The sequence below is a fragment of the Dromaius novaehollandiae genome, chromosome 10, assembly GCF_036370855.1.
Source record: "Dromaius novaehollandiae isolate bDroNov1 chromosome 10, bDroNov1.hap1, whole genome shotgun sequence".
Classification (NCBI taxonomy): domain Eukaryota; kingdom Metazoa; phylum Chordata; class Aves; order Casuariiformes; family Dromaiidae; genus Dromaius; species Dromaius novaehollandiae.
This window is the reverse complement of record NC_088107.1, coordinates 24,967,807-24,990,880: the sequence shown is the minus strand read 5'-3', so window position 1 is coordinate 24,990,880 and position 23,074 is coordinate 24,967,807. Positions and strand designations below refer to the sequence as shown.

The 23,074-nt window shown below is 55.1% G+C and overlaps 3 protein-coding genes across 3 annotated transcripts in view; 2 read left to right on the top strand and 1 right to left on the bottom strand.

Annotated features, from left to right (window-relative positions):
• The window catches only part of CSNK1G1 (casein kinase 1 gamma 1), a 121,177-nt gene extending 105,475 nt beyond the window's left edge, over nt 1–15,702 (top strand). Inside the window, exons 12-14 of the mRNA XM_064517674.1 lie at nt 14–121; nt 4,104–4,210; nt 9,844–15,702. Coding sequence (XP_064373744.1) covers nt 14–121; nt 4,104–4,210; nt 9,844–9,898 — 270 coding nt within the window. The 3' untranslated portion in view covers nt 9,899–15,702. The remainder of the gene's footprint in view (nt 1–13; nt 122–4,103; nt 4,211–9,843) is intronic.
• A 667-nt stretch (nt 15,703–16,369) lies between these two features.
• Nucleotides 16,370–19,560, top strand: PPIB (peptidylprolyl isomerase B). Its single transcript, XM_064517677.1, has 5 exons — nt 16,370–16,663; nt 17,596–17,709; nt 17,860–17,953; nt 18,779–18,963; nt 19,131–19,560. Exons 1-5 carry the CDS (start codon nt 16,508–16,510, stop codon nt 19,251–19,253), a joined length of 672 nt encoding a protein of 223 aa, XP_064373747.1. The 5' UTR covers nt 16,370–16,507; the 3' UTR covers nt 19,254–19,560.
• A 386-nt stretch (nt 19,561–19,946) lies between these two features.
• Nucleotides 19,947–23,006, bottom strand: SNX22 (sorting nexin 22). Its single transcript, XM_064517673.1, has 7 exons — nt 22,905–23,006; nt 22,035–22,118; nt 21,664–21,768; nt 21,463–21,557; nt 21,227–21,259; nt 20,837–20,910; nt 19,947–20,578 (listed from the first exon to the last, which is right to left on the bottom strand). Exons 1-7 carry the CDS (start codon nt 22,971–22,973, stop codon nt 20,469–20,471), a joined length of 570 nt encoding a protein of 189 aa, XP_064373743.1. The 5' UTR covers nt 22,974–23,006; the 3' UTR covers nt 19,947–20,468.
• Nucleotides 23,007–23,074: the final 68 nt, after the last annotated feature.

Here is a 23,074-nt window from a genome sequence, read left to right as displayed (position 1 = left end):
AATTTGTGAGCAGGCACCATCAGATCGCCGAGGAGAGTGGGAGATTCAGCCAAACCGGCAGACGAATACCTCGTACTTGACATCTCACTTGGCTGCAGATCGGCATGGAGGATCAGTACAGGTACCTTTTCCCTCTGACTTGTCCAGCTTCGATGTAAGAATCTGTCTAAAATCCCCAGAAGTCTCCTTGAATTGCAGTTACAACATTAGTGATCAGGAAGGCAATTTCACAGGCTGGTTTGGCCCTATCCTGTACCTGATGCTCAGGCCACAGTTTTGTGCAACCCAAGCTGTGACTGATAACATAATTACTGTTACCCCTTCAGCAAAGCTTCTCCTCTGAGAGCTATTTTGATCTCAGATTTGTTCGGGTGTCAAATTGAACACAGAAAGTAGTGTATATCAGCCCATCTGGTCTACAAAGCACTCCCCCCAGGGATGCTCTTGAGTAGTAAGAGGCACCTGAGATGGGGCCTGTTGCATACAAAACCCAGAAAGGTTAGAGAAACAGTTTTGCTGTTCCAGTTCAGGCTTGACAGGTGAGTTGCTGGTTGACTGCCTCCTACCTAATGGAAATCTAGGGCTGTCGAACTGGAGAAGGGCACAGTGCACGGCCGGTGCAAGTAGGCTATACAGCAACTCCCCTCTCAGGATGGAGGGGAGACATGTTGAAGTGTTGCTGCAGCACAGTGTCACAGCATGCTCTCTTGCTCCCTAGTGCATTTGTATTTCAATTCTGGATCCAATGGCGGTCTGAACCGCACCAGCACACGTGTAGGGGCATGGTGGTTTGCAAGCTGGATACCACCAGTGAGTGCTAGATGATCGCACCTAGAAGGTGAAGCAGAGGATAAGCAACAGTGACAGACAGCATTAAAGGTGCCAGTACAAATAAGTTCTGAAATTCCTGAAGAGACTGCTTTTGTTTATGAAAACATACCTGCCTCCGGCTGTCATTTAGCCTCGCTAAGGGAGTTTCTTGCACTACTACCAGGGTAAGATAGCTTGAAATACCAGAGGGAAGGTGCAAGAGTTATTCAAGTAGATGAGAACTGCCTAACATTGCTGGCAAGGTGAGCTTTTTGGTCTGCCAAAGAGTTTGCTTGGGAGAGCTGGCTCGAGTGTCAGACACACTCCTAGTATGACTTTGAAAACTGGCTCTGGTGAAATGGGAACTAATGCCTGGAGTGGGACAGAGCTGAACAGAGGAGACAGGAAGTCTTATTTTCTGGAGCTCTCTGGAGCAGCATCTGCATCTTTTGCTGTAATCTAGTTTATTGTGCATTCATTGCAAATGGCAACAGCTTGAGGAAGAAGTGCTACCTGAATACGTCTTAAGAGACTACTACACTAGTATGAGACCAAATGCTTGGAAAGAGCTGAATACTGTCTTTTGTACGCATCCTCATGTGAAGCCATGTGGAGCCCTGCGCTTTCCTTTGAGGTGTGCAGTACACGTTGCCGTTTCTCACTGCTCAAAAAGCACACATCGTGGTGTTACTCTGAGTGCCTGTTGCTGGGTGAAATCGCTCTGTTCTGCAGGAGTCTCATTCCAAGCAGAACGTGACAGAGGAGAGGTATTTTCAGTAAGCACCATGCTGCTAAAGCTTCCCTTTCCTGGCTGGAAACGCTCTGCCCTGTTGTGCCGTTTGCCCTGGACGTGCCCCTGTTGCCAGCAGGCTCTGTGTGTGCATGTGTAGAGGAGCTGCCCTGAGAGCTGAAGCTTTCCAACCTTGGAGATTTTGGGGCCAGGGCAAGATGCCCATAGGTAAAATGCAGATTAGTTTGAAGTTTTGCATTATTCTTCATATTGGATTGGCTTCAATGATTTTTTTGGCTTCATTAACCAGGTTACTTCTTTTCGTTTAAAGATATTTTTCTGACTGGCTGAGAAATTGAAAGATAAGGAGGAACTGATGTATGTATAGCTCTGACCTCAGACAAGAGCAGACAGTAAAGTAGAGAATTCAGCTCTCAGTAGCTTCAGAATGGGTGTTTTTATTGGTGTTGAGGAATATTTTAATTTTAATATGAGGAATATTTCAATCATGCAAAGCAAGCATGAGCCATGTCTCCACACAAACAGTGCTGCGCCAGAATAGCTACAGCAGTAAGGCAGTCCCAGTCTGGATCTGATCATGAGGGTCACCTGTCTGAGCAGTTTCCAAGCAGGTATGTGCTACTATAAGCATTAAAATTCTGCTTATCTGCAGCCAGGAACAGCAGCTATTCTGCTGTGCGTGGCTGCTCTGGCTGCAGTGTGATGGACACTTAGAAGGTTTCTCAGCAGATGTCCCGGCTAACACTGAACCTTTGGAAAGTCAGTAGTTTTAAGTGGCTGTTTCCTTTAAGGCAACTGTTGAATTTGCCACATCAGAATAAAGTGGCAGAATGAAAAAAAAAAGAAAAGGAAAATCTTCAGCTGCTTCTTGTTAAATTTCATTTTACAAAAGGCTTTGAAAGTGTGGGAAGATCATGGGGAACAGCACAATTAACTGCTAGTGTTTGGCAAAGCTGTGTGGGAAGTGTGGGGGACCTGAGAGCCTGCATAGACCTACAGTGCAAAGAGTTTGGGAGGGAGGTGTCAAGAGGACCCAAGGCGTAATCACTAGAGAGGAAAGCTCCGAAGAATATATGAGCTTATTTCTGACCTATCTTGGCAAAAACTGGGCATGGGACATGTTCTATCTTCATTTCTGCAGAAACAGCAATTGTTGGTAGAAGTTAAGATTTCAAAACAAACGTGTAGAGGGACTTAATAGTGAGGAGAATTCTTATGGATCTGCTGCTTCTCCGGCTTCCTTCCCTTCGTCTCTGGTGGTTAGGTCATCCTGAGCCACCAGGAAATACCTGGTAGCACCTCGACTCCTGAAATGTGCACGGACCGTAGGGCTTCCCAGACTCAGTTATCAGAGTTGCAATCTCAGCTGCTAACTCTGCCGAAGACTGGAACTCCAGGATGTGAGGTACCTCCTTTTACCTTGTAGAAAGGCAAAGAGGTGGCGTGTGAGTGGAACCACACATTATTATAGCCCCGGATTCAGGAGCAACTGCAGGTGTTCACAGCAATATGCAGAAGCCTGTCCTACCTTCCAGATGGAGTGTGGAAGGGCTGGCTGAACTTCGGTCTGATACAGGCTTGTTTGTTGGTCACTGTTGCAGTCCCACTTGCAGCAGAGTGATCATGAATTATCCAGAACATTATGTGCTCTCCTGGCTAATGTACCCCTGGCTCCTTGACAGCTGGGGGTACCTATATGAAAACATTCAAGTAAGCCATAATGTAAACTGTGAGGCAAAAGGAGATTAGAGACCATATAAATACCTCTGGGCAATGAAGTATTTCTAGGAACTGGCTGTGCAAGGAATGAGGTGTTGAGGGTTCTGGAGTGAGTTCTTCCCCCACTAGTGGCAGGCAGCAGGGCCAAGTCCCTCACAGGCCATGGCCCATGTCCTAGGGATTTCTTGGTGCCTCTATATGCAGGTGTTCACTTGACCTTCCCAAGAAGTGTCCCTGCTGTCTACAGCCAGTGCTATGCTAGATGCTTCAACTATCAAAACGTGGGTCCTAGAAGCTAGTGTCTATAGAAGGACTGCTCTAAAGGTGTCAAGAGAAAAGAGTCAGCATAATACAGTTTGTGTATGTATAAGGCTGTCAATTAGTCTTCACACTAATTTTTCCTCTTAAGATCCCAGTGGAAGAAAAGCACACTGTAGGGTAGCCTCCCAAAGACATTGTGAAGACCTGTGTTGGGTACAGAACCGAAGTGAACTAGCGAGCACAGAGTCCCCTACCTGCTGTTCTGCTTGGGGCAAAGCAGACTAGTCTCTTCAGTTGACTGCTGGAAACAAGCACATGGTTTAAAGGCGTCCAGGGAATCCCATAGTCTCTTCAGTTGACTGCTGGAAACAAGCACATGGTTTAAAGGCATCCCAGGAATCCCACAGCTTGCTAAGAAAGAGTAGAGAGACAGGAGCAAACAGAAGTTATTCCACAGACTTCCCATTGCTGCAATATCCCTTGTGCAGGCAGCTGGAGACGTATCACATGCAACTGTGCTCTGTCGGGAGCTTCATTAACAGGGCATTCGTTTGTGTTTCAGGTGGTCAGCTCGACCAACGGGGAGCTGAATGTTGATGACCCGACAGGGGCGCACTCCAATGCACCGATAACAGCGCAGGCAGAAGTGGAAGTGGTGGAGGAAGCTAAGTACGTTTGCTTTACAAACAGGCTTTCCACTGGTGTGATGATTAATCCTCCTCCTTTGAAATGAGTGGGGATATTTACCCATGGTGAAGTACTTGATGCTTGTGTCCCATGACCTTTTCCTGCATATTGCTGCTTTTGTGCATGGTGCCTTCAGTGCTGCTGCTGCTTTTTACACTTGTCATGGCCAAAGAACATAACTCTTAATCAGAGCATGTATTGCGAAATAGGTGGTAGCACAAATACTAAAATAATGTGGATTGATTTCAGGAATCCCGGTGAACATCCCTGTTCCAAAAGGAGAACACACTGTACTCTCATGCTGAGAGTGTAGGAGTAGCTGGAGCACAGCTCAGTGAAGGAATTGTTGGTCTGAAAGTTAACACTTTATTTCTGGCTGCAAGAAGTGGAGACCTGGTATCCAGAATGGTCCTAAAGTAATTCCTGCAGGAGCATATAGTTTTCTGTGTGAATCCTCTTGGTCCAGCCCAGTGGAAGCTGAATGAGGGAGAAACCAGAAATAGCCTTCCTGGTTGTGGGGAACAATATGCTCACTTTGAGATGACCTCAGTGTAGCAGGACCTGTCCTCTGTAGCTTGTAGTGAAGAGTGAGAACCGATGTACAGAATTGCTGCCTTGACCATTTTGTCCTTCTTTGCACAAGCACTGCATCTGGCACCATCAAGTCACCTTTTGCATGATCCTCAAAATGGGACCTTCTTGCTGCCTCTGAACTATACCTGAACCCTAGCAGGTCACTGTAATACTGACTTCTCCATACGAGGGGTAAATAGGCCCCAGGGCTGCCTTTGAACTGGTTAGTGCCATGACATTGTCCCACTGTCTGGTTATAATTTGACTTGATGGCATTGGTGTTGCTTGTCCCACGTTGCTTGTCTTTAGCCTTTATGGGCACTTCTGTTAGGAATGACTTGTGGGAGGGTAAAAAGGAAAAATGGCAGACGTGTTAAAGTGTGTGTTGATGGAAACGGTCCCTAGGTGTGTATCAGGCTGAAGCCAGTGCTGGTCTCCCGTCTTATTACTGCAGTCTTGAAGGTGAATGTCTTTCACTGCCTCTGTCCCTTGGGAAGCACTTCTGCTTGATCTTGCTTGCTGGTAGCTGGCCAGGCTTTGATCCTTGCAGTGACTTGTCGCAGCAGTGAATATGCTTTCTCCTTCCAGCCAAAAGAGCAAGCCTTGGTTTTGCCACAGGCTTCTCATAAAGTACAGCAGAGATGAGGAGGTCTTGAAGGGCAGGCTGCAGAGTGGGCAATATTCCTCTTGAATATGGGTAGTGTGGCCTGCAAAGGCCACAGGTATGGTGTTGCAGGCTCTGTCTTGGTCTGAATGACTGAAGTGGGGTTTACTGGGCAAGTGGCTTGGGGTTGCTCCTAAAATGGTTGGGGCAAATCACCATCCTTAACAGTTCTTGATATGGCAACCCAATGCAAGCAAGAGTCACTTTTAAGATGGGATCACCTCTGTTCTGTTTCTGTAGCGCCTAGTTCAGCAAGGCCTGGGTCCAGACCCCAGGCGCGTGTACGGGACAACGTCAAGACAGATGAAAGGGAGCATGGGCCGTGCTGCCCAAGCCATGTCCTGGGATGTGTGGAATCGTTCTGTCTCTTTCCAGGCCCTGTTTGGGTGGTTCAGGTTTGGTTTTGAAGGGTGTAACAGTTTATTATGAAGTTGAGCACCGCTGCTTTGCACTGGCAGGGGCTGTTGTTGCAATTCCCAAGTGTAGTCTGCTTCATTCCTCTTGCCACATGGGGGACTGCCTTCATCTTTTCTTGCGTCTGTGATTATAAAACCCCTCAGTTAGGTGAGGAGGGCAAAGGATTTCTGAACTTGAGTAGCTGCTCCGCAGTAAGGTGGGCCAGAAGGAGCTAGAACTAGCTGGAGTTTGTGGCTCTGTGTTTGAGACGAGATGCAGCACTGGAGAGGTCTTGCCCTGGCACTCCTGGCAGGCAGAGGAGGGGTGCAAGCGCTTCCGCTTTGGTGTGTGCTGGAGGTAAGGTAGTGATCCCAGCAGTGGGTTTCACTGAACCGCAGGTCACATACGCAGATCTGTAATCTGGCCCTTTTGCCTCTGGAGCTGCAGGGGATAGAGCCGTATCTTCTTCTGATGGCCTGGAGCTCCTTTCTGTTCCCAGCCCCAGAAAAGTACCCCGTGGGGCCTGTGCCCTTGTGGAGATCGTGGGATGTTTGTCTGAGGCCTCAAGCCCCTGGAAAACGTGGCAATTGTCAGCGGCAACGTGGCAAGGGCAGAGGTGGTCTGAGTGCTGGGGGTGGGTGGGTGGTCAGGCATGGTGTGTGTCTGCCAGTCTGCACTGCATGTTTGCATGGCTGCAGTGACATGCTTTCATCCCACCTCTGTGAACTAATTGCTCTTTCTTCCTTTCTGTGTTTTTTCTCTACACTCTCTGTAGCTGCCTGAAAATGCTCAACTTGTGGTGAGTCCCTCTCTCCAGTCCACATGCAAGGGGGAGCGGACCAGACTAGACTGGGGTTGGCAAAATCAAACCAACCAAACCATAAAAAGGCACAAACTCAAAAAGCCAACCCAGGGCTGTTCTGATTTATGACCGTGCTGAGAACCACCTACAATATTGGGGAGGGTGTGGGCTGAGTCTGAGAGGCCACATTAGGCCAAGCAATTAGGCTGATCTTTGAGCTGATCTATGCAAAAGACAGATTTTCTATTTGGCTTACCATCTCCCCCAAACTGTTACGTCCGTGAGCAGATGATGTCTAATGGAGTTGGGCAGAGTCGGGAACAGGCTTGCCAAGCATCTTGCAGGAATTCCTCACGCAGATGGTTATGAAGGGAAAACCCTGCGCCCCAACCTGGCTATTGAGGGGAGGAGGGCAATCACTTCGTAGAAGAGTTTCCTATGAAGAAGCACAGCCCAGGGCTTATGTGATTAGAGAGTATAAAGAAGTGGTTGTAGACCTTGTTAGTGATAGATCCCCAGCCAAATATACTGCTTGGAGTGAGCTGGTGGGAGATGGCTACTTTCCAGATAGGCTGAGGACTAGGGGGGGAAAAAAAACCTGCAGCTGCCAGCTGAGAGTACAGGTGAACTGGCTTTTCTCTAAGAGCCTGTCCAGCCCTGTTGATTGCCCAGGGGTTGGGATTAGCATTATTCCAAGTCCAGCTCAAGTATATGTACAATTTACCATGCTTTCTAAGTCACAGCTGTAGTCCCAGGCTCAAGGAGCCCTGTGGAGGCATTCCCTCCCTGCCTTGCCCTTTCTGCAGCTGGAGAAGCAGCTTGCCCAACACTGCGGAGTAAACTGAGGGCCAAGATGAGACTCAAGTGAGGAGTTTGTAGGTCCAGGTGGCACTCTGGGGTGCTGATGAGTAGGAATTGCTGCAGAGTGCGGTGAAACATAGGAAGCTTGGATTTGCTCAAAAGCCCCGTGTGTGTTGAGGAATGTCCTTGTTCAATGACAGGCTGACCCTTCTCTGCCCTTCTGTCCATAGGCATTGCCTCCTCCTCTGGCATCTCTGGCTTCTCTGTATGTCATAGTCTGGAGCTGTTCTCTTGGGCATTGTCTGCATGCACAGAGATCACGTTCTGTAATTGTCAGCCTGCCTTATTCTTTTATTTTGGTGTTCTGCCTCTGCCTGTCTGAACTGCAAGGACTTCCTTTCCTGAACCCTTCCCTGGACCTCCGAGTAACAGAGTAAATAGACAGTCACAAGGAAAACCGGCCAAAAGTCAGTCAGTTCCCTCCTTACAGTGCCCAAGGAAAGGAGTGCTGCTCAGCCCTGTTCTTCCCTTACCAGATGCATGTGAAATCATAACTCATGCATTTTCTGTCATCTCTCCCCATAATTATTCCCTATTTATTAGTACCCAAGACATGGAGGCAGGTGGCTGCTGTGGGAGAGGAATACTGTGATAGGTTAAAACCAGAGAGGGTGGCAGATGGCCTGAAGTGCAAGACCAGTCCCGGAGCAGGAGGATGAGAGGGCACCTGTAGTCCCTGGCCTGTAATGCACAGGAACCTGTGTTATGTGACAGTAAAGCTTCTAGACTGTGCGCTGCAAATGTCAAACTAGGTAGCAATGATGGAGTCATCACAGCTGACAGATTGCTCTAGGCCCGTGTTCCTGGAAGGACAAGTGCAGCTTGTCTCCAAACTGGGCCTGTTAGGAGTGCCTGGAAGGAACCCAAAGGCAAATCATGGATATTAAACTTCCCCTGGGTCTTAGTCCTTGCAGGACAGGGGAACATGTGGTGGGAGGTCACCCTCCTGTTGCCTTGGCTCTTTCAGCTCTGTGTGTTCTAGGGAATTTCAGTCTCCCCAGCAAACGATTTGGGCTGGCATGCTTTGTTCCTGTGGTGTCGTTGGTCACCCATCACTTTTGCACCCCACGGCCAGGCTTGTGCTTTGGGGGCAAAGCACCTTCTGGGGTACAAGTGAGAATGAGAACTCTCTTCCTCTAGCTGTGAGAGGACAGGAGTTTCGTGCCAACATTTCAGAGTGTATCCGGCTGAAAATAACTTGGAGATGTTGTTACAGTAGTTTTGAACACTTTTGGTCTGGCTATTGGTAAAAGATGCTTGTAGGAAGAAAATGATCTTTGCATAGTCACATCTGCTCTTGTTGCTTAGCTACATGTCCCTTCCACCAGCCTGAAAAAATACTCTTTCAGCATCACCTGGGCTTCTCTGGAAACAGCTGTAATGGCAGAATGAGAAAGATAGGTAGCTCAGGAGCAGAACTTGCAAAGAACAAATGTTTCCTCTGTGCAGAGGATTCCTGACTGAGGGAGACTGAGGATAGAAATATAGATAAGCCCTAAAGACCAAGTAATTCTGTAGGAAGCCAACAGGAATAGAAAGCCTGGACAATTGCTTTCAGTATAACCACAAGTGAAACCACCACGGTTGAAGGTTCAGCTGCGATGTTTTTCTTACCACCTCCGTCTCCCCTATCCATCCTTTTGCTTCCCTAAACCCTGAATACTGTGCATCTTCCCTGCACTGGGTGAGGGAAGAAGCAGGAGTTATGCATACCTGCACCGAATGATTTATTGAAGGTTATTGTGAAAGGTTCAGTAAAGAAACCTGGTCCCTGATCCAAGAACTCTTCAAAACATGTCTGACTGACTCTTAAGTGAACAGTGTTAAAAGTAGGTGCCTCGTAGCTGGGAAGAGGAGCCAAGGCTCGCTGTCTTAATGCTCCTCAGGGCTTGCGCCAGGTCTTTGGACAGAGGGAGCGGAGTATCTGGATCGCTGTTTTACTGCTTTCTCAGATGGCTCCTGGTGTTCCTGTCCCAGTTAAGCGTCTAGAGGAAGAGGGCCTGGCTCCTGGCGCTCCGGGGCTCCCACAGGGCTGTGCCCTGCTGTTGCTGCAGCCTTTGGGCAGCAGGAACCATCAGTATTCAGCTACTCGCCTTCTCTGATCCGTCAGTCCAGGCGAGCATCAGCTAGCCCCGAGCAGCTGCCGGCCTTGTAGACCTCCTGTGGGGTGGCAGGTCTGTTTGGGCCCTAGTGCCGGGCATGTGGAGGTGCTGTTGCATGTTACTCTGAGCGGAGGGAAGCCCACGGTGGGCGCTGGGTCAGCAGGGGCCTGCTCGGGGGGCAGTGTGGGGCTGACTTGCCTTGTTCTTTGTGCTCCAGGTGCTGCTGCTTCTTTAAGAGGAAAAGGAAGAAGACGGCTCAGCGTCACAAGTGACCAGTGCCTCCTGGGGCCTTGCAGGAACACCACCTGCACCTGCAGCTCCTGCCATGTCTTACTGGAAGGGGCTTCTCTTTAGGGGGGAGGAGGAGGCATAGGAGGAAGAGAAAAAAGTGACATTTTAAACCAAAAAGAGAAGAAAACGTTCCAAAACAAACCACTCTGGGGTGGATCTGCTGAATGGTCTCCCTCGTTCACTCCAAGCCTGAAGCTCCTTTTGGGACCAGGACTGTGGCTGGCTCAGGTCTTGGTCGCCCTGGGAGGGGGGCTGGCTGGCTGACCCTCCTTCCCGTTGTTTACGGCGAAGGCATCGTTCATGCAAACCTGAGGACTGTGCTTAGTTCCTGCTCACTTTACTCCCCTCCCTCCCCTGTGCTCTCTGGTTCTCTGTCCTCCTCCCTCCTTAATTAAAAAAAATACCATAGGCTTGATTGGCTCTCAAGAGGGCAGGAGGATGCAGTCTGGGCAAGAGAGTTTTGTGGGAGAAAGGCCTGACTGCTGCAGCAGTAAGACACAGGTTCCTTTTTAGGCTCCTTGGGAACAGTTACACTGTAATGTGCAAGCTGTGAGAAATTTGCAATCTACTGTTCCAGTTAGGTTTTCTGGCTTCCTTGACACCTCCCTCCTCTGATGGTAACAGAGCAATGTGGATTGTTTTAAAGAAACTGACGTCGTTGCACTTTTTATTATTTTTAGCATTACAGATGCACATTGTATCTGTGGATTTCTGCGTGGACAAGTGAGGCCAGCGCAGACAGACATTCAGCTGGGAATACGGTGGGGTGCAAAGAATGCCCTCAAACGGGGATGTTGACAACATCCACACAGCCCTCATGCCAGTCTGGGGTTCCCAATGCCCGTTTTGGGTCATGTGCTGGGGAAAGCATACTTGAATTTTCAATCACCCTTTCTAGCTGCCAGTGAATGTCCCTACCATGGTTTCCTACACCGTGCCTGAGCCAACCAGCCTGGAGACTAGCCTGGCGTTGGCAGGAGGGAGCGGCATCAGCTTTGCTGAGCTGGAGGAGTTTGCACTGGCTAAAGATGTAGATCTGGATTAAGGTAAATGGAAACCAGATGTTTCCCAAATCATAGGCATTTCTTGGTGTGTGGCTAGGCAACTGGGTAGCCTTCTCAAATCCCTCTGGTAGGGTGGTTATGAATACGCACCTTCTGCAAGAAAATGTTAGCAGGGGCAAAGCTTCCCCAGCAGGGGAGAGGATACTTCACTGCCTTAATACTGATTTCATCTCCAGATGGTCAGATAGGTTCGACTGGAATAGCCTTCACGTCCTCTCTGTGAGCACAGGCCTGGCGCTCTGCTGGCCTGGGGCACGTGGGATGCTCTCCCACCCTGGAGGGGAAGCCACAGTTCTCATGCACCGCTTTTGAGCCAAACCAATAGCTAGCAAAGGGCTTGGAGCACTTTGCACAAGTGTAAAATCTTGCATCCTACTGCAGCATTTCCAGACTCTGAGGAGGCCGAGGCTGCTCTGGGGTTATCACGGATATGGCAGGGCTCCAGGTGAATTCAAGCAGCTTCTTTTTTGGGGGGGAGGGGGGCGGGGGGAGAGGGTGTTGCTGTGAATAGGTTCCTTATGCGTTGTCTTTCTACATGTGACATCTGACTAGGCTGGGACTGTTCACTTGAGTGAGGGACTTCATTTGTCAGAAAGTTGGGGCTTGCTCACTCCAGTCCCTGAATTCCCTGGAAAGTACGAAGGGAGGAAAGGCAGAGACTAAATCTCATTATCTGTTTTTAAATGATGATCTGCGTAGCTTGGAATTCATTTAGTGGCACTTACGGAAGGTTTGGTTCCCCTTGCTGGGAAAAAGCATGCTTAGGGGGCAAGGGATCATCATGAGCAGGGAGCTTCTCCGCTTGCTCTTTGTGCTTCCTGGAAGCATGCAAACGCACCGGTGCGGTGTCAGCATGGAGGAGCCTCGCTTCTGTACCAGGATCCCTCCGGGGTTTCTCTTAGCCATTCTCTTCTGAATTATCTCAATGCCTTATTCTGACAGAGCACAGCTCTGAGGCTTGGCTGCACCTGCCTCTTTCCCCCAGCAGAAAGTTAAGCTGCAGGCTGGCTTGCTCTTCACTCGCTCACCCCCCAGGAGATCTGTACACCCACTGCTCCCGTTCTGCAAAATGCTTTCCTTTAGGTGTATCGTGGGCGCAGGGGCAGGAAGGGACTGTTCATCTCCTGCATGTGAATGCTGGGGCACTTGGTTCTCTCTCGCCCTCCCACCAGAGGGAGGACAGGGACCACTGCTGTGTTCCACCACTCTCTTTTTGAACTCCTCTGCTGCCGGTGACTCCCAGGAAGTCCAGGACCTCTGGCACGGGCGTTGCCCTCTCTGCTGTAGGAAACCATGGTTTGGCGTCTTGCGGGGGGGAAGGGGGCACAGGCGCTCCCCAGGGAGAGCGGTCATGTTCTGCAGATTGAGCTGGGCCCTGACACACACTTCTGTTGCTGCCCTCCCAAGCCCCACTAAGTGCCTGTCACCAGAACTCGATTCCTTCTGCATCTCCTGCCGTGTTTGGTCATTCCTCGCTGCTTCCAGTCAAGGGGCAGCTTGTAGTTGCAGCGTATGTGTTTGCAGGGTGAGGGAGGGCGGGAAGAAAAGGGGCCATCTCAACAGTTTTTGTTCTTAAATGTTTTTTTAAAGTGAATGTATTTGATTGTTTAGAAACTTTCCTGACCTTGTTTTTAAGTGGGTTGATTTGAAAGCTATTTCACAATGACCCGCTACTGCTTACTCTGGAGATACAATGTTCTTTTAATCCTATGATGATGTGTTTGTAGGGGAGGACTGTCTCCCCACGGCATGCTGGTAATGCTCACTTGTACCAAGCCCTCTTGCACTATAATCGTACGTTGGACTCTCTAAAAGGGCAAAGATGTTTTGTTGGGTTTTGTTGTTGCTTTTTTTTTAAGGCAGGTAAACAGTAAGGCCTGTGCTTGAGGAAACTGCTAACCCCAGGGAGTTTGGAGGTGACCAGGAGATACAAGCCAGACTGAGCCAACCATTCTGTGGTAGGAAGTAGGGCATTAAACCTGCCTGGGCAACCTCTCCTGTTCTCACTGGAAGTTAACTTAGTACCTGGGATATGCCTGTGCCCCTTGCCCACGGAAGTGAGGGAGGGGCTTTCGGATCAGCTGCCTACCACGGATGTCAGGGAGCATTCAGCGTCACGCTGGGGTCCCAGATGTAGTTCTCCCATGGTGTGGCCCACCAACGTTGCGATGCAGTCTTCTGAGGTATCAAGTGAGATTTTTTTTTCAATAAAACATTGCACTGCTGCATTGTTCTCCATGAATAGATGTATTTATTACCCTTTCCTGAAAACACTTATTAGACAATATTTGCTTTTCCTTTGCTTCTCTTGGACTCTCTTGGTAACCCTCCCCTCCTGCAGTAAGCTCTGAACCCTCCGTTGAGGGGATGGTGCATGGCATGGGAGCTTTTGAACACTTTGTGCTTTAAAGCCGTGAACAGTTCAGCCCCCCAGAGCTTCGCTAAGGAATGATGACACCAAACACTGCTCCCTGTCTGCCCATCCCCACTTCAGGCATCCTGGGTAACAGAGAATGGCTAAGCGATTTTTTGCTTTGAACATGAGCACGTGAACCAACCAGAAAATGTGCTGGCCACATGTCAGGTGGTCCCGATGTCTCTGGAATAGCATCTACAGCTGCCACTTCAGTGGCAAGGCATCAAGTGTGTCTTCCGCCAAACGGAAGGGCACTATGTATGCCTGTCTCCTGGGCAGGGCACAACGGAGGAGCTTAAACAGCTGAGAATCCAGCACCACCTCCAGCTGACCTTAGCCCACAGCAGAGCCCCTGGGCAGTATCAGCACATGCAATGCTGATAGCCATGCCTGTGGAGGAGGGTGGCAATGACCTGTACCGGACTGTTGTTGCCTCGAGTGCCTTCTTCCTCTGGGAGTCTCTCCATTTATCAGGCTGTTACGTAGAAAGCAAAAGCCCTGTGTCACAGATGTGAATAGCTGGAAGGAACTGACTCCCAGGATTATGAGGTTTTCCAGCATGCAAATAGATGCTGCTTATTTATTCTCAATACAGTCAAAGAAAAGCACTAAAGGAGATGCTACCTATTAGCCAAAGAGAGCATCTTTGAAAAGCAGCTTTCACTATAGCTAGACAGGGAGAGCACCTGTAGTGTGCTGTCAGTGACGATTCCCACTCTTAGATACTGCTTTGTGCCAGGGTCTGCTTTGTTGGGACACTTTTCTCCTTCTGTTTCACAGCCTTAAATGTAATATTTTTAGCATGAGCTTTAATTTCCTGTTCCCAAAAAGTACTCTTGGGACATTTGTGCTCTGAGAAGGAAGAAAAATCTCAACATTTCTTTCCATGGCCCTTGGAAACCTTCATCTCTACCAGGCAATTCTGGTAACAATTAACAAACAGGTAATGTACTGATATGCCACTGAGTTGGGCATGCTTAAGCCCGCAGTGGTGGTACTCAGCTATAGAGAATATGCCAGGAAGCGTAAGCTGAGCATGCCCTTGATTACTTTTGGAGGAAGGGGTGTTTAAACCCCAACAGGAACCAACATGTGAGGACAATATCCAGCCACAGCAGCCATTGTGTGCCTCATGAGGCCTGCTGACATGAGCAAGGAACCACGAAAAAGGATGCGTTTGTGAAGGGCTCTGGGTTTTCACAGCCCACTTGGGGCTTGAGTTCTGACAAGAGTACTACCTTCCCCTCTTTGGGAGGAGGACAGCAGGCATCTAATATAGGGTTAGACTAAGTGACTTAGAAGCAAGTGTCCTCCTGTGCAGGACTCACAGTTTTCAGGATGTCCAGGTGTGCCATACTCTAGGAGTTCTGCTGGACTTGAGTGACTGTAGATTTCTAGTGTGATGCGAGGAACCAGCTGGACATACTTGGTTTCTCAAGCTTTGTTGAATTGTATGGTAGGTGATTAACACTGACCCACATCTATTTGAGTAGACATAAAAAATGTACTTCCCACATATTCAACTAACTCCAGTATTTGCGAACAATTGTGCTAAGCTGGACACCAGCACCTGAAATAAACTGCAAACACTTCTGTGTACCAAATCTGGTATTTAGAGAAACTTCAACCTCTCTGATGAAAATCTTTCTCCTTTCTCACTCCTTTCTTTAGCTTTATCATACAGTTTCACCTGCTCTTCATCATGCCCTAAGTCTTTTCTGGGCAAGAACTGAGGGGCTTTAGCATCTTTACTGAGTATTAATGAGTTAGGAGGGGGAGATAGGGCAACTCCAAACAACCCACCTCTCTGTCCCCCCAGCACTGGGGGCTCCCACCTGGCTGTCACTGCTTTAGGGGATTGTTTGCATTTCTTTCCCCTGGACAAATGGCAGGTGAAACCAGTGGCCACAGAGAGGCAGGGCAAAGCTTTAAAAGGTGATTTGTTTTATCCTTTTGGGGAGTGTCTCAGGAAAACAGTTGATCTTTGCAGCAGGGGTTTGCTTCCCTGTCCACACCAGGGCAGGAGTAACGCTAGGGCCCTGCCCTCCTCGGTGCTGGGCCTCGAGCGGCCCCGCAGCTGTGCCGAGGAGGGCCTCGGGCACCGGGGGACTGTACCGAACAGCCCTGCGCCCCTGTCCCCTAGGGGTACTGTCAAGGGCCGAATGCCGGTGGAAACGGTGACGAGCTGTAATTTATTTTGTCTGTTTAATCCTTCCCTTTGTACGTGCAGGAGGGGACGGGATGTTTCTTGCCAGTTTTTTTTTTACTGTAAAGTACATAAACCTCAACTGTGGACTCCTTTCTACCCCGTGTGGCTGTGTGTTTCTTGCGGGCGGAGCGGTGGCTGCACAGCTAGGGGAGGTGCGCCGTGCCGGCACGGGCCGTTCGGCCGGGGCAGGGCTCGTGGGCCCCGCCGCTGGCTGCCGCAGCCTCGGCAACACCGCCCGGCGGGGCGGGCTCGTCCCTCACCCTTTGTCTGGATCACCTGAGCGGGCTCCTCACGGCTACGGGGCTCCTGCGCCCGGCGGCGGCGCGAGCCCCCGCAACGGCCCCTACGGCCCCACGGCGGCGCGAGCCCCCGCAACGCTCCTAACCGCCCCGCTGCGGCGCGAGCCCCGCCCCCAGCGGCCTCAGCGCGCGGCCGCCCCAGCCCGCCCCTCGCAGGGCCGCGCCCCCCGCCGATTGGCCCGTGCGAACCCGGCGACTCCGCCCCCCGCCCTCGTGCCGGCTTCGGTCCCTCAGCGCCCCGCCGGCGGCCGCAGCGGCGGCACGCGCGGGGCACGCCGGGAACTTGCTCCCGCCCCTCCTCGACGGGGGCCCAATCGGCGCGCCGCCTGGGCCGCCGCGCCCCGTGCCCGCTCCCCATTGGCTGCGCCCGGAGCAGCGGAGTGAGGGGCAACGTGGCAGCCGCACCGCAGCTTACGCTAGCGCCGCCCCCCGGCGGATCGCACCACCCCAGCCGGCCGGAAGGCACCGCCCGTTCCCTCCCCCCCGGCGCGCTCGTTGGTTTCGCCCGGGCGGCCGGAGCGGGCGGCGAGCGGAGCGCGGCTCGGAGCGTACCACTGCGCGGCGGGGGAGGGGCGCGGGGCCGGCCCGGCGGGCGGGGCCGGATGCAGGCAGCGCGGCGGGCGCTGTGGCCGGGCTGCGAGCGGCGAAGGATGAAGGTGCTGGTGGCGGCGGCGGTGCTGGGCGCGGCGCTCCTGCTGCTGCTGCCCGCCGCCTCGCGGGCCGACGAGCGGAAGAAGGGCCCCAAGGTCACGGCCAAGGTCGGCGCGGGGTTCCCGGGGCTGCGGCGGCACGAGCCGGGCAGGGTGGGGCGGGCTGGGCCGGGCTGGGCCGGGCTGGGCCTGGTGGCCGGGCTTGGGTAGGCCCGGTCGGGTAGGCCGGGCTGCAGCAGGGTAGGCTAGGGCGGGGCTGGCTGGGGCAGGATGGGGCCGGCTGGGGTGGGCCTGGTTGGGTGGGCTGGGCCCGACCAAGGTGGTCCAGGCTGGGTCAGGATGGGCGCGGTTGGACAGTCTGGGCTGGGGTGGACCACTGTAGTCCAGGCTGGGGCAGGATGGGCCTGCTTGGGTGGGCTGTGGTCGGCCTGGCTGGGTCAAGATGGACTCGAGTGGTTTGGCTGGCACAGGCCCGGCAGGGTCAGCTGGACTAGGCCTAGCTGGGGCAGGATGGGCCTAGCTGGATGGGCTGGGCTGGGCCAAGATAGTCTAGGCTGGGTCGGGATGGACCTGGCTGGGCTTGCTGGGGTAGGCCTGGTTCGATAGTCCGGGCCAAGATAGTTCAGGCTGGGTCCGTTTGGTCCCAGTTGGGCCAGCAGGGGTAGGCCTGGTTGGGTCAGGGCCTGATTTGGTAGGCTCAATCTGGCCGGATCAGTGTAGGTCAGGATGGGTCTAGGCAGATGTAGGTTGGGTCAGGATGGATGTGGTTGAGTAGGCCATATCAGACCAGGTTAGCCCAGGTTGGGCCACGATGGGCCCAGTTGGGTAGGCTGGGCTGGACCGTGGTAGGCCAAGTTGGAGTAGCTCAGATTGGGATTGATGTGCCCAGTTGGACTTTGTGGGTTAGACTGGGTTGGGGCTGGGCTGGGTGGGCAGGTGGATTAGATGGGACTGGGCCAGGCCAGGGAGCATTTCGTTGACCCAGGGGAGGTCCAGTGGGGATCAGGCCAGCTTTGCTGACACCCTTTTAACCCCCAAAGGTGTTCTTTGATCTGCGCATCGGTGAAGAGGATGTGGGCCGTGTTGTCATTGGGCTCTTTGGCAAGACCGTGCCCAAGACAGTGGATAACTTCGTTGCACTGGCCACCGGAGAGGTGAGGTGCCACCAAATGCCTGGCCTTGCCTCGCCCCCAGACCCCCCCCTCCCTGGGGGGGCTCTTCCTCGGTGTCCTGTGGCAGAGTAGGCTGGAGCCCTAGCCTGTCTCCTTGTCTCACTCGTTTCTCTCCCCTCCCCTGACCCCCAGAAAGGGTTTGGGTTCAAGGGCAGCAAGTTCCACCGTGTCATCAAGGACTTCATGATCCAGGGAGGAGATTTCACCCGTGGAGACGGCACCGGAGGTAATTTGGCCCACACCAGTCTGGGGAGTCCAGCTGCTCGCTTGAGAGGGGCCACATTCCTAACCCTCTGTCCGGGCTCCGCCAGGAGGCCAGTGTGGAGTTGGAGCATGATGCCACAGTGGGGCCGAGTGGGGCCAGCACATGGCTTGTAGGGACCTTGGTGTTGGGAAGGGACGGACAGAGCTAGGCTCAGCTCCTGTTCCTGAGTGTGCTGTAGCTTGGGCCCAAGTAGAGATGCCCCTGCCCTGGGAGGAGTGGGAGCTGGAGCGCTCTCCTTGTCTCCCGCTGGGAAAGCTCTCCTCTGCAGCAGCTTGTGCCCCTGCCGGGTGTCCTGGCTGCCACGAGTACAAGCCTTCTATCAGTGCTTAGCAAATATTAGCAAAGTCAATAATATCCGCGTTGGAGAGTTTGGGGCTTGCTAGCTCTTGTCAGACCTGCTCCTTGTCACGCTGCAGCTCATGGTAATACAAGGTCAGGTCTGTGCTGCCCTGTGTCCTGCCTCTTCCTGGGGCAGGACCTGTCCTTGGCCCGGGTGCATTTACAGGCCTCGCCTAGGTCTGCTCTAACACGGGCCGTTTTGAGGCTTACAGGGGCACGTTCCCTCCTGCCCAGCCTGCAAGCTGCTTTTAGCTACTTCCCAGTGGCAGGATGCTCATGGTTTCCCGCAGCCTTGTGGTGCTGGCACTTAATCCGCCCCTAGATGCGCCAATACGCCCCACACGGCCTTTGGACGCAGCTGCCTGCCCTGCCCGCCACCTCATTGCTCTCCCCTCTTGTCCTGACTTATTTCCATCAGTGCAGCACAACCGTTTTTTTTCCCCTTAGGCAAGAGTATCTATGGGGACCGCTTCCCCGATGAGAACTTCAAGCTGAAACACTACGGCCCTGGCTGGGTGAGCATGGCCAACGCTGGCAAGGACACCAACGGTTCCCAGTTCTTCATCACCACGGTGAAGACGCCGTGGCTGGACGGCAAGCACGTGGTGTTTGGCAAAGTGCTGGAAGGCATGGTAAGGGGGGGGGATCCCTTGTCGGGGTGGCGTGGCACCAAACAGATCTTGCACAAGCAGGCTGGCTGGGGACAGAGCGCTTTGGGATGGGGACTGCCCCTGCTCTGAGCTGGCTCTGCCTGGACGACCAGCGCGTTGCCCTAGTCTCACACACGTTCTTTCCCCAGGACGTGGTGAGGAAGGTGGAGAGCACTAAGACAGACAGCCGGGACAAGCCCCTGAAGGATGTCACCATCGCTGACTGTGGCACCATAGAGGTGGAGAAGCCATTCGCCATCGCCAAAGAATAAGCCGCCATCCTGGCTCAGCGAAACGGCAGGGCCCTGCGCCGCGGAGGCCCAGCCGCAAAGGGCTGCGGGCCTGGGGCTGCCCCACCCTCCTCCCCCATGCGTTTCCCCGCCTCCCCGGCGTCGTCCCTGGGCAGGTGAGCAGCAGCCGAGCCGCTGTGCCCCACGCGCCCGCCTCCGCTGCCCAGGCCTCCTCCTTCACCCCTACCACATTCCAGCTGGCCAGCGGGCAGGACGGGGCGCTGGCTCCTCTTCCCATCACTTTTGTAAGAAGCACATGCACCAATAAATGTGACCAATGTGTTTTTTAGAGCGTTGCCTCTGGCCTGCTTTCTGAGGGGCTCGCCTGAGCCTCACAGCCATCCAGCAGCAACCCTGCTTGCGCATCCCCCAGGCTGGTCAAAGCCTGGCAGGACAACTTTGGGAGCTCTTTGGAGACCTGGGTCATGCTAAACCTGAGCACCCCTGGGGCAGGGGACTGGGGGAGACCAGGAGGCAAGGTGCACACGGGAGGAGGGGAGACTGCTGCACGCTCCTAGCTGTGTTTGAGTGGGTTGTTACACAAAGTGACTTCCCCAGGAGATCACCTCGCTGCAGCCAGCCTTCTTCCCCCCGCTTTCATGTTTCGTTAAACAGAGCAGCGCTGCAGCTGGCCTCAGATTTGCTTTTGCAGCACGACAGAGCACAGCAATCATCTGCCAGTCAAGCCTGAGTGATTTATTGCACAGTCTCCCAAGCACCAGAAGCCCAGATGCTGAGGGGTTTTCCCAGTACAGTTCAGAGTCCAAAGGCTCCTCCCGCAAACCCAAAACATTAGGGTAGAAGGCAGAACTCCTGTGCTTAAAACTAAGACATGTGAGGGCTTGGATTGCCATGGTTAGAGCAGATACAAGCCAGCTCTAGTCTGGAGAGCAGCTGTGGCTCCTGCTGTACCACTTGGCTTCTTCCACCCCCAGTTTTCCTGTCCGAGAGCAGCCCCTCTTGCTTTCTAGCTCCCTGTCCTGGCGTGTTTTATTGCTGTGAGCCTTCCCAGCAGGCCTGGCCGCCCACTGCACCACATGCTTTACAAGAAGAGTTTCTAGCCTGAGATGTGGGGCCAGGCCCCACCACTCCATCCCTCCCCAAGGCCCAGGAGACCCATCCAGTGAGCGAGGAGGTCCCGCTGCAGAGCAGGCCTACCCTCAGCGGCAGCAGGGAGGTGGCTGCTGCGTGCGGTGCTCAGGAGCCCGGCTGGCCGAGGCCCTGTGGCGCTGCCTTGCGCGAGGAGCAGCTCTCCGGGACGTAGAGGCCTTGCAGCACCCCGCTGAGGACCGTATCAGGAAGCAGGTCTGCAACTCAGAAGGAAAGCAGAGCAAGCTGAAGTGAGAGCAGACTTTCTTGCCGCAACATTGTTTGGCCTGGGGCTTTGGCGAGACAAAACCTCCAGGGGAACAGAGAGCCATCCCCAGCGCGTTGGGCCCTGCGGTGCTCTGGCTCCCAGGGACATACAGAAAGCAAAGCTGGAGCAAGACTCGGGAAATGAACGCATCACGCCTGCCCAGCTACAAAGGGAACGTGTGGCTGCAGCTTGTGGCCCCGCTCCTTACCCGTGGACAGGGGCCGCACGTAGGGGTCTCTGCAGAAACTCAGCACCGGCCGCTGGGAGGGCAGGCAGCCAGGCCTGCAGCAACGGGAGAGAGGTGAGCACCGGGAAAGGGCCCCTTGTCCCACCAAGCTGACCAGGATGGCTCAGGCTTTCCCACCAGCTCCTGGCTAAAAGTGCACCCCTGGGTCCTGCCCAGAAGTCACCACATCCCCCAGCGTGGGCAGGTGACACCGCCTGCCCCAAGTCCCCGCTAGGCGCCCGGCTGCCTGGTCTGGGAGCAGGGAGAAGCCAGTGCTGCCTCGCAGCAGGGCTCCTGGCTGTCCCAGCCGAGGGGACGCTTGGCCCCACCGCTGCACGGCAGCCCCTCAGCCCAGCCCCAGCAGTCGCCTACCTGCTCGCCTCCGCGGAGAAGCGGCTGGAGGAGCTGCAAGGAAGCGGAGCAAGTCAGCGGCTCGGCAGCAGAGGAGCTGCTGCCCTGGGCACCGCTGCCAGCAGCAGCCAGGCGCCACTGCCTCACGCCTGCCAGCCGCGAGAGGAGCAGGTCGGTCGCGGCCACCCAGCCTCCCCCGCGCCGGGGAAACCAGGTGCTGTGGGAGCCGCCGGCCCCCCCGGCCCCCGCGTACTCACGCCATGCTGCCGGCCTTGGGCTCCTGCTGGAAATGGCGCACCTTCAGGAAGTCCAGCACCTCCTGGGGAAGCTCCTCATTGTGGTACAGGACGCCCTGAACGAAGCGCACACAGCACGGAGGGGGTTGGCACCCCGGGGTGCTCTGGGTGTCACAAGTGACCCCCCCCCCCCCCCCCCCAAGCCGCGGGGAGACACCTTACCCGCATGTAGAGCTCCAGGCCCTGCCGGCGCTGCTCCAGCACTTTGGGCATCCAGTTGGGGACCCGCCGGGGAGGGAAGTCGGGGACCTTGCAGGTCTTCTTGATCTAGGGCCGAGCGCAGCCCGGGGCGCGTTGCTGCGGGGCCGGCTCAGGGCTGGGCCCGTGCTGCCCCGGAGCCCGTCACCCTGCCGGGGGCTCCTCGGGCCGCCTCTGGGGAGCTCTTCAGGAGGAGCACCCAGGCGCGTGGCAGAGGCAGTGCCCTGTCCCCTGGGCACCCTCCCAGCCCCGTGAGCCACCGCCGAGGGGGCATGGGCGGCTCCGGGGCCCAGCGCCCCCCCCACCCCAGGGTGCCCGCGGCCCTGCGGCCTCACCCGCTTGTGCAGCGCCTGGAACTCGCTGTAGCGCTTGGCCACCGTGTGCCGCCGGCCATTGCACAGCACCTCCACCCTGAACACCTGCGGGGGGGGGGGGGGGAGGGGGGGGCACGGTCTCAGCTGCCTGTGGGCCAGCACTGCCCGGGGCGCGGGGGGGGGGGAGGAGGGGCAGATCGGGACCTCCACCCCCGGGACAGATGGGGACATGGCCGGGGGGGGGGGGGGGGGCAGGCAGAGCCCTCCACCCACTGGGGCAGGCAGGGAGAACCAACCCCCCCCCCAAAAAAAAACCCCAGGGGCAGATGGGGGCCTCCATCCCCAGGGGCAGATGAGGACCCCGGGGTGGGGGGGGGGCGGTGACCTCCACCCAGGGGCAGATGGGGCACCCTGGGGGGGGGGGGGCGCAGATGGAGACCTCCAGCCCCAGGGGCAGACAGGGACCTCCCCGAGGGGGGCAGGGACCTCCACCCCAGGGGCAGATGGAGACCCCGGGGCAGGGGACGGGACGGGGATTGGGACCTCCACCTCCGGGACAGATGGGACCTCGGGGGGGGGGGGGGCAGGCAGAGCCCTCCACTCCCTGGGGCAGGTGGGGGACCCCCCCCCCCCCTCCCCCCGAGGGGCAGATGCGGACCCCCATCCCGGGACAGACGGGGAGGACGGGGGCTCCCCCCCCCCAGCCCCTGGGGCAGGCAGGGTCCCCTGGGCCGGTCAGATGGTGACCACCCTCCCCCCCCCCCCCCCGAATCCCGAGGGTCGGCGGGACCTGTTTCCCCCCCCGGGGCCGGCGGGACCCCCTGGCCGGCAGGAGCAGCGGCCGGAGACCGCGGCAGGTGCCCGCCGGCGCCGCTCGCCGCGGCCGCTCACCGTGTGCGCCTTGTCGGGGCTGCGCGCCGCCGCCTCGGGCTCCGCCGCCGGGATGGACACGGTGATCATGGCCCCCCGCCGCCGCCGCCCGCTGCCCCCGGCGGCGCCGCGCAGGGCAGGGCCGGGCCGGGCCGGCACGTGCTCCCGGGACCGCCCGGGGCTCCGCACCG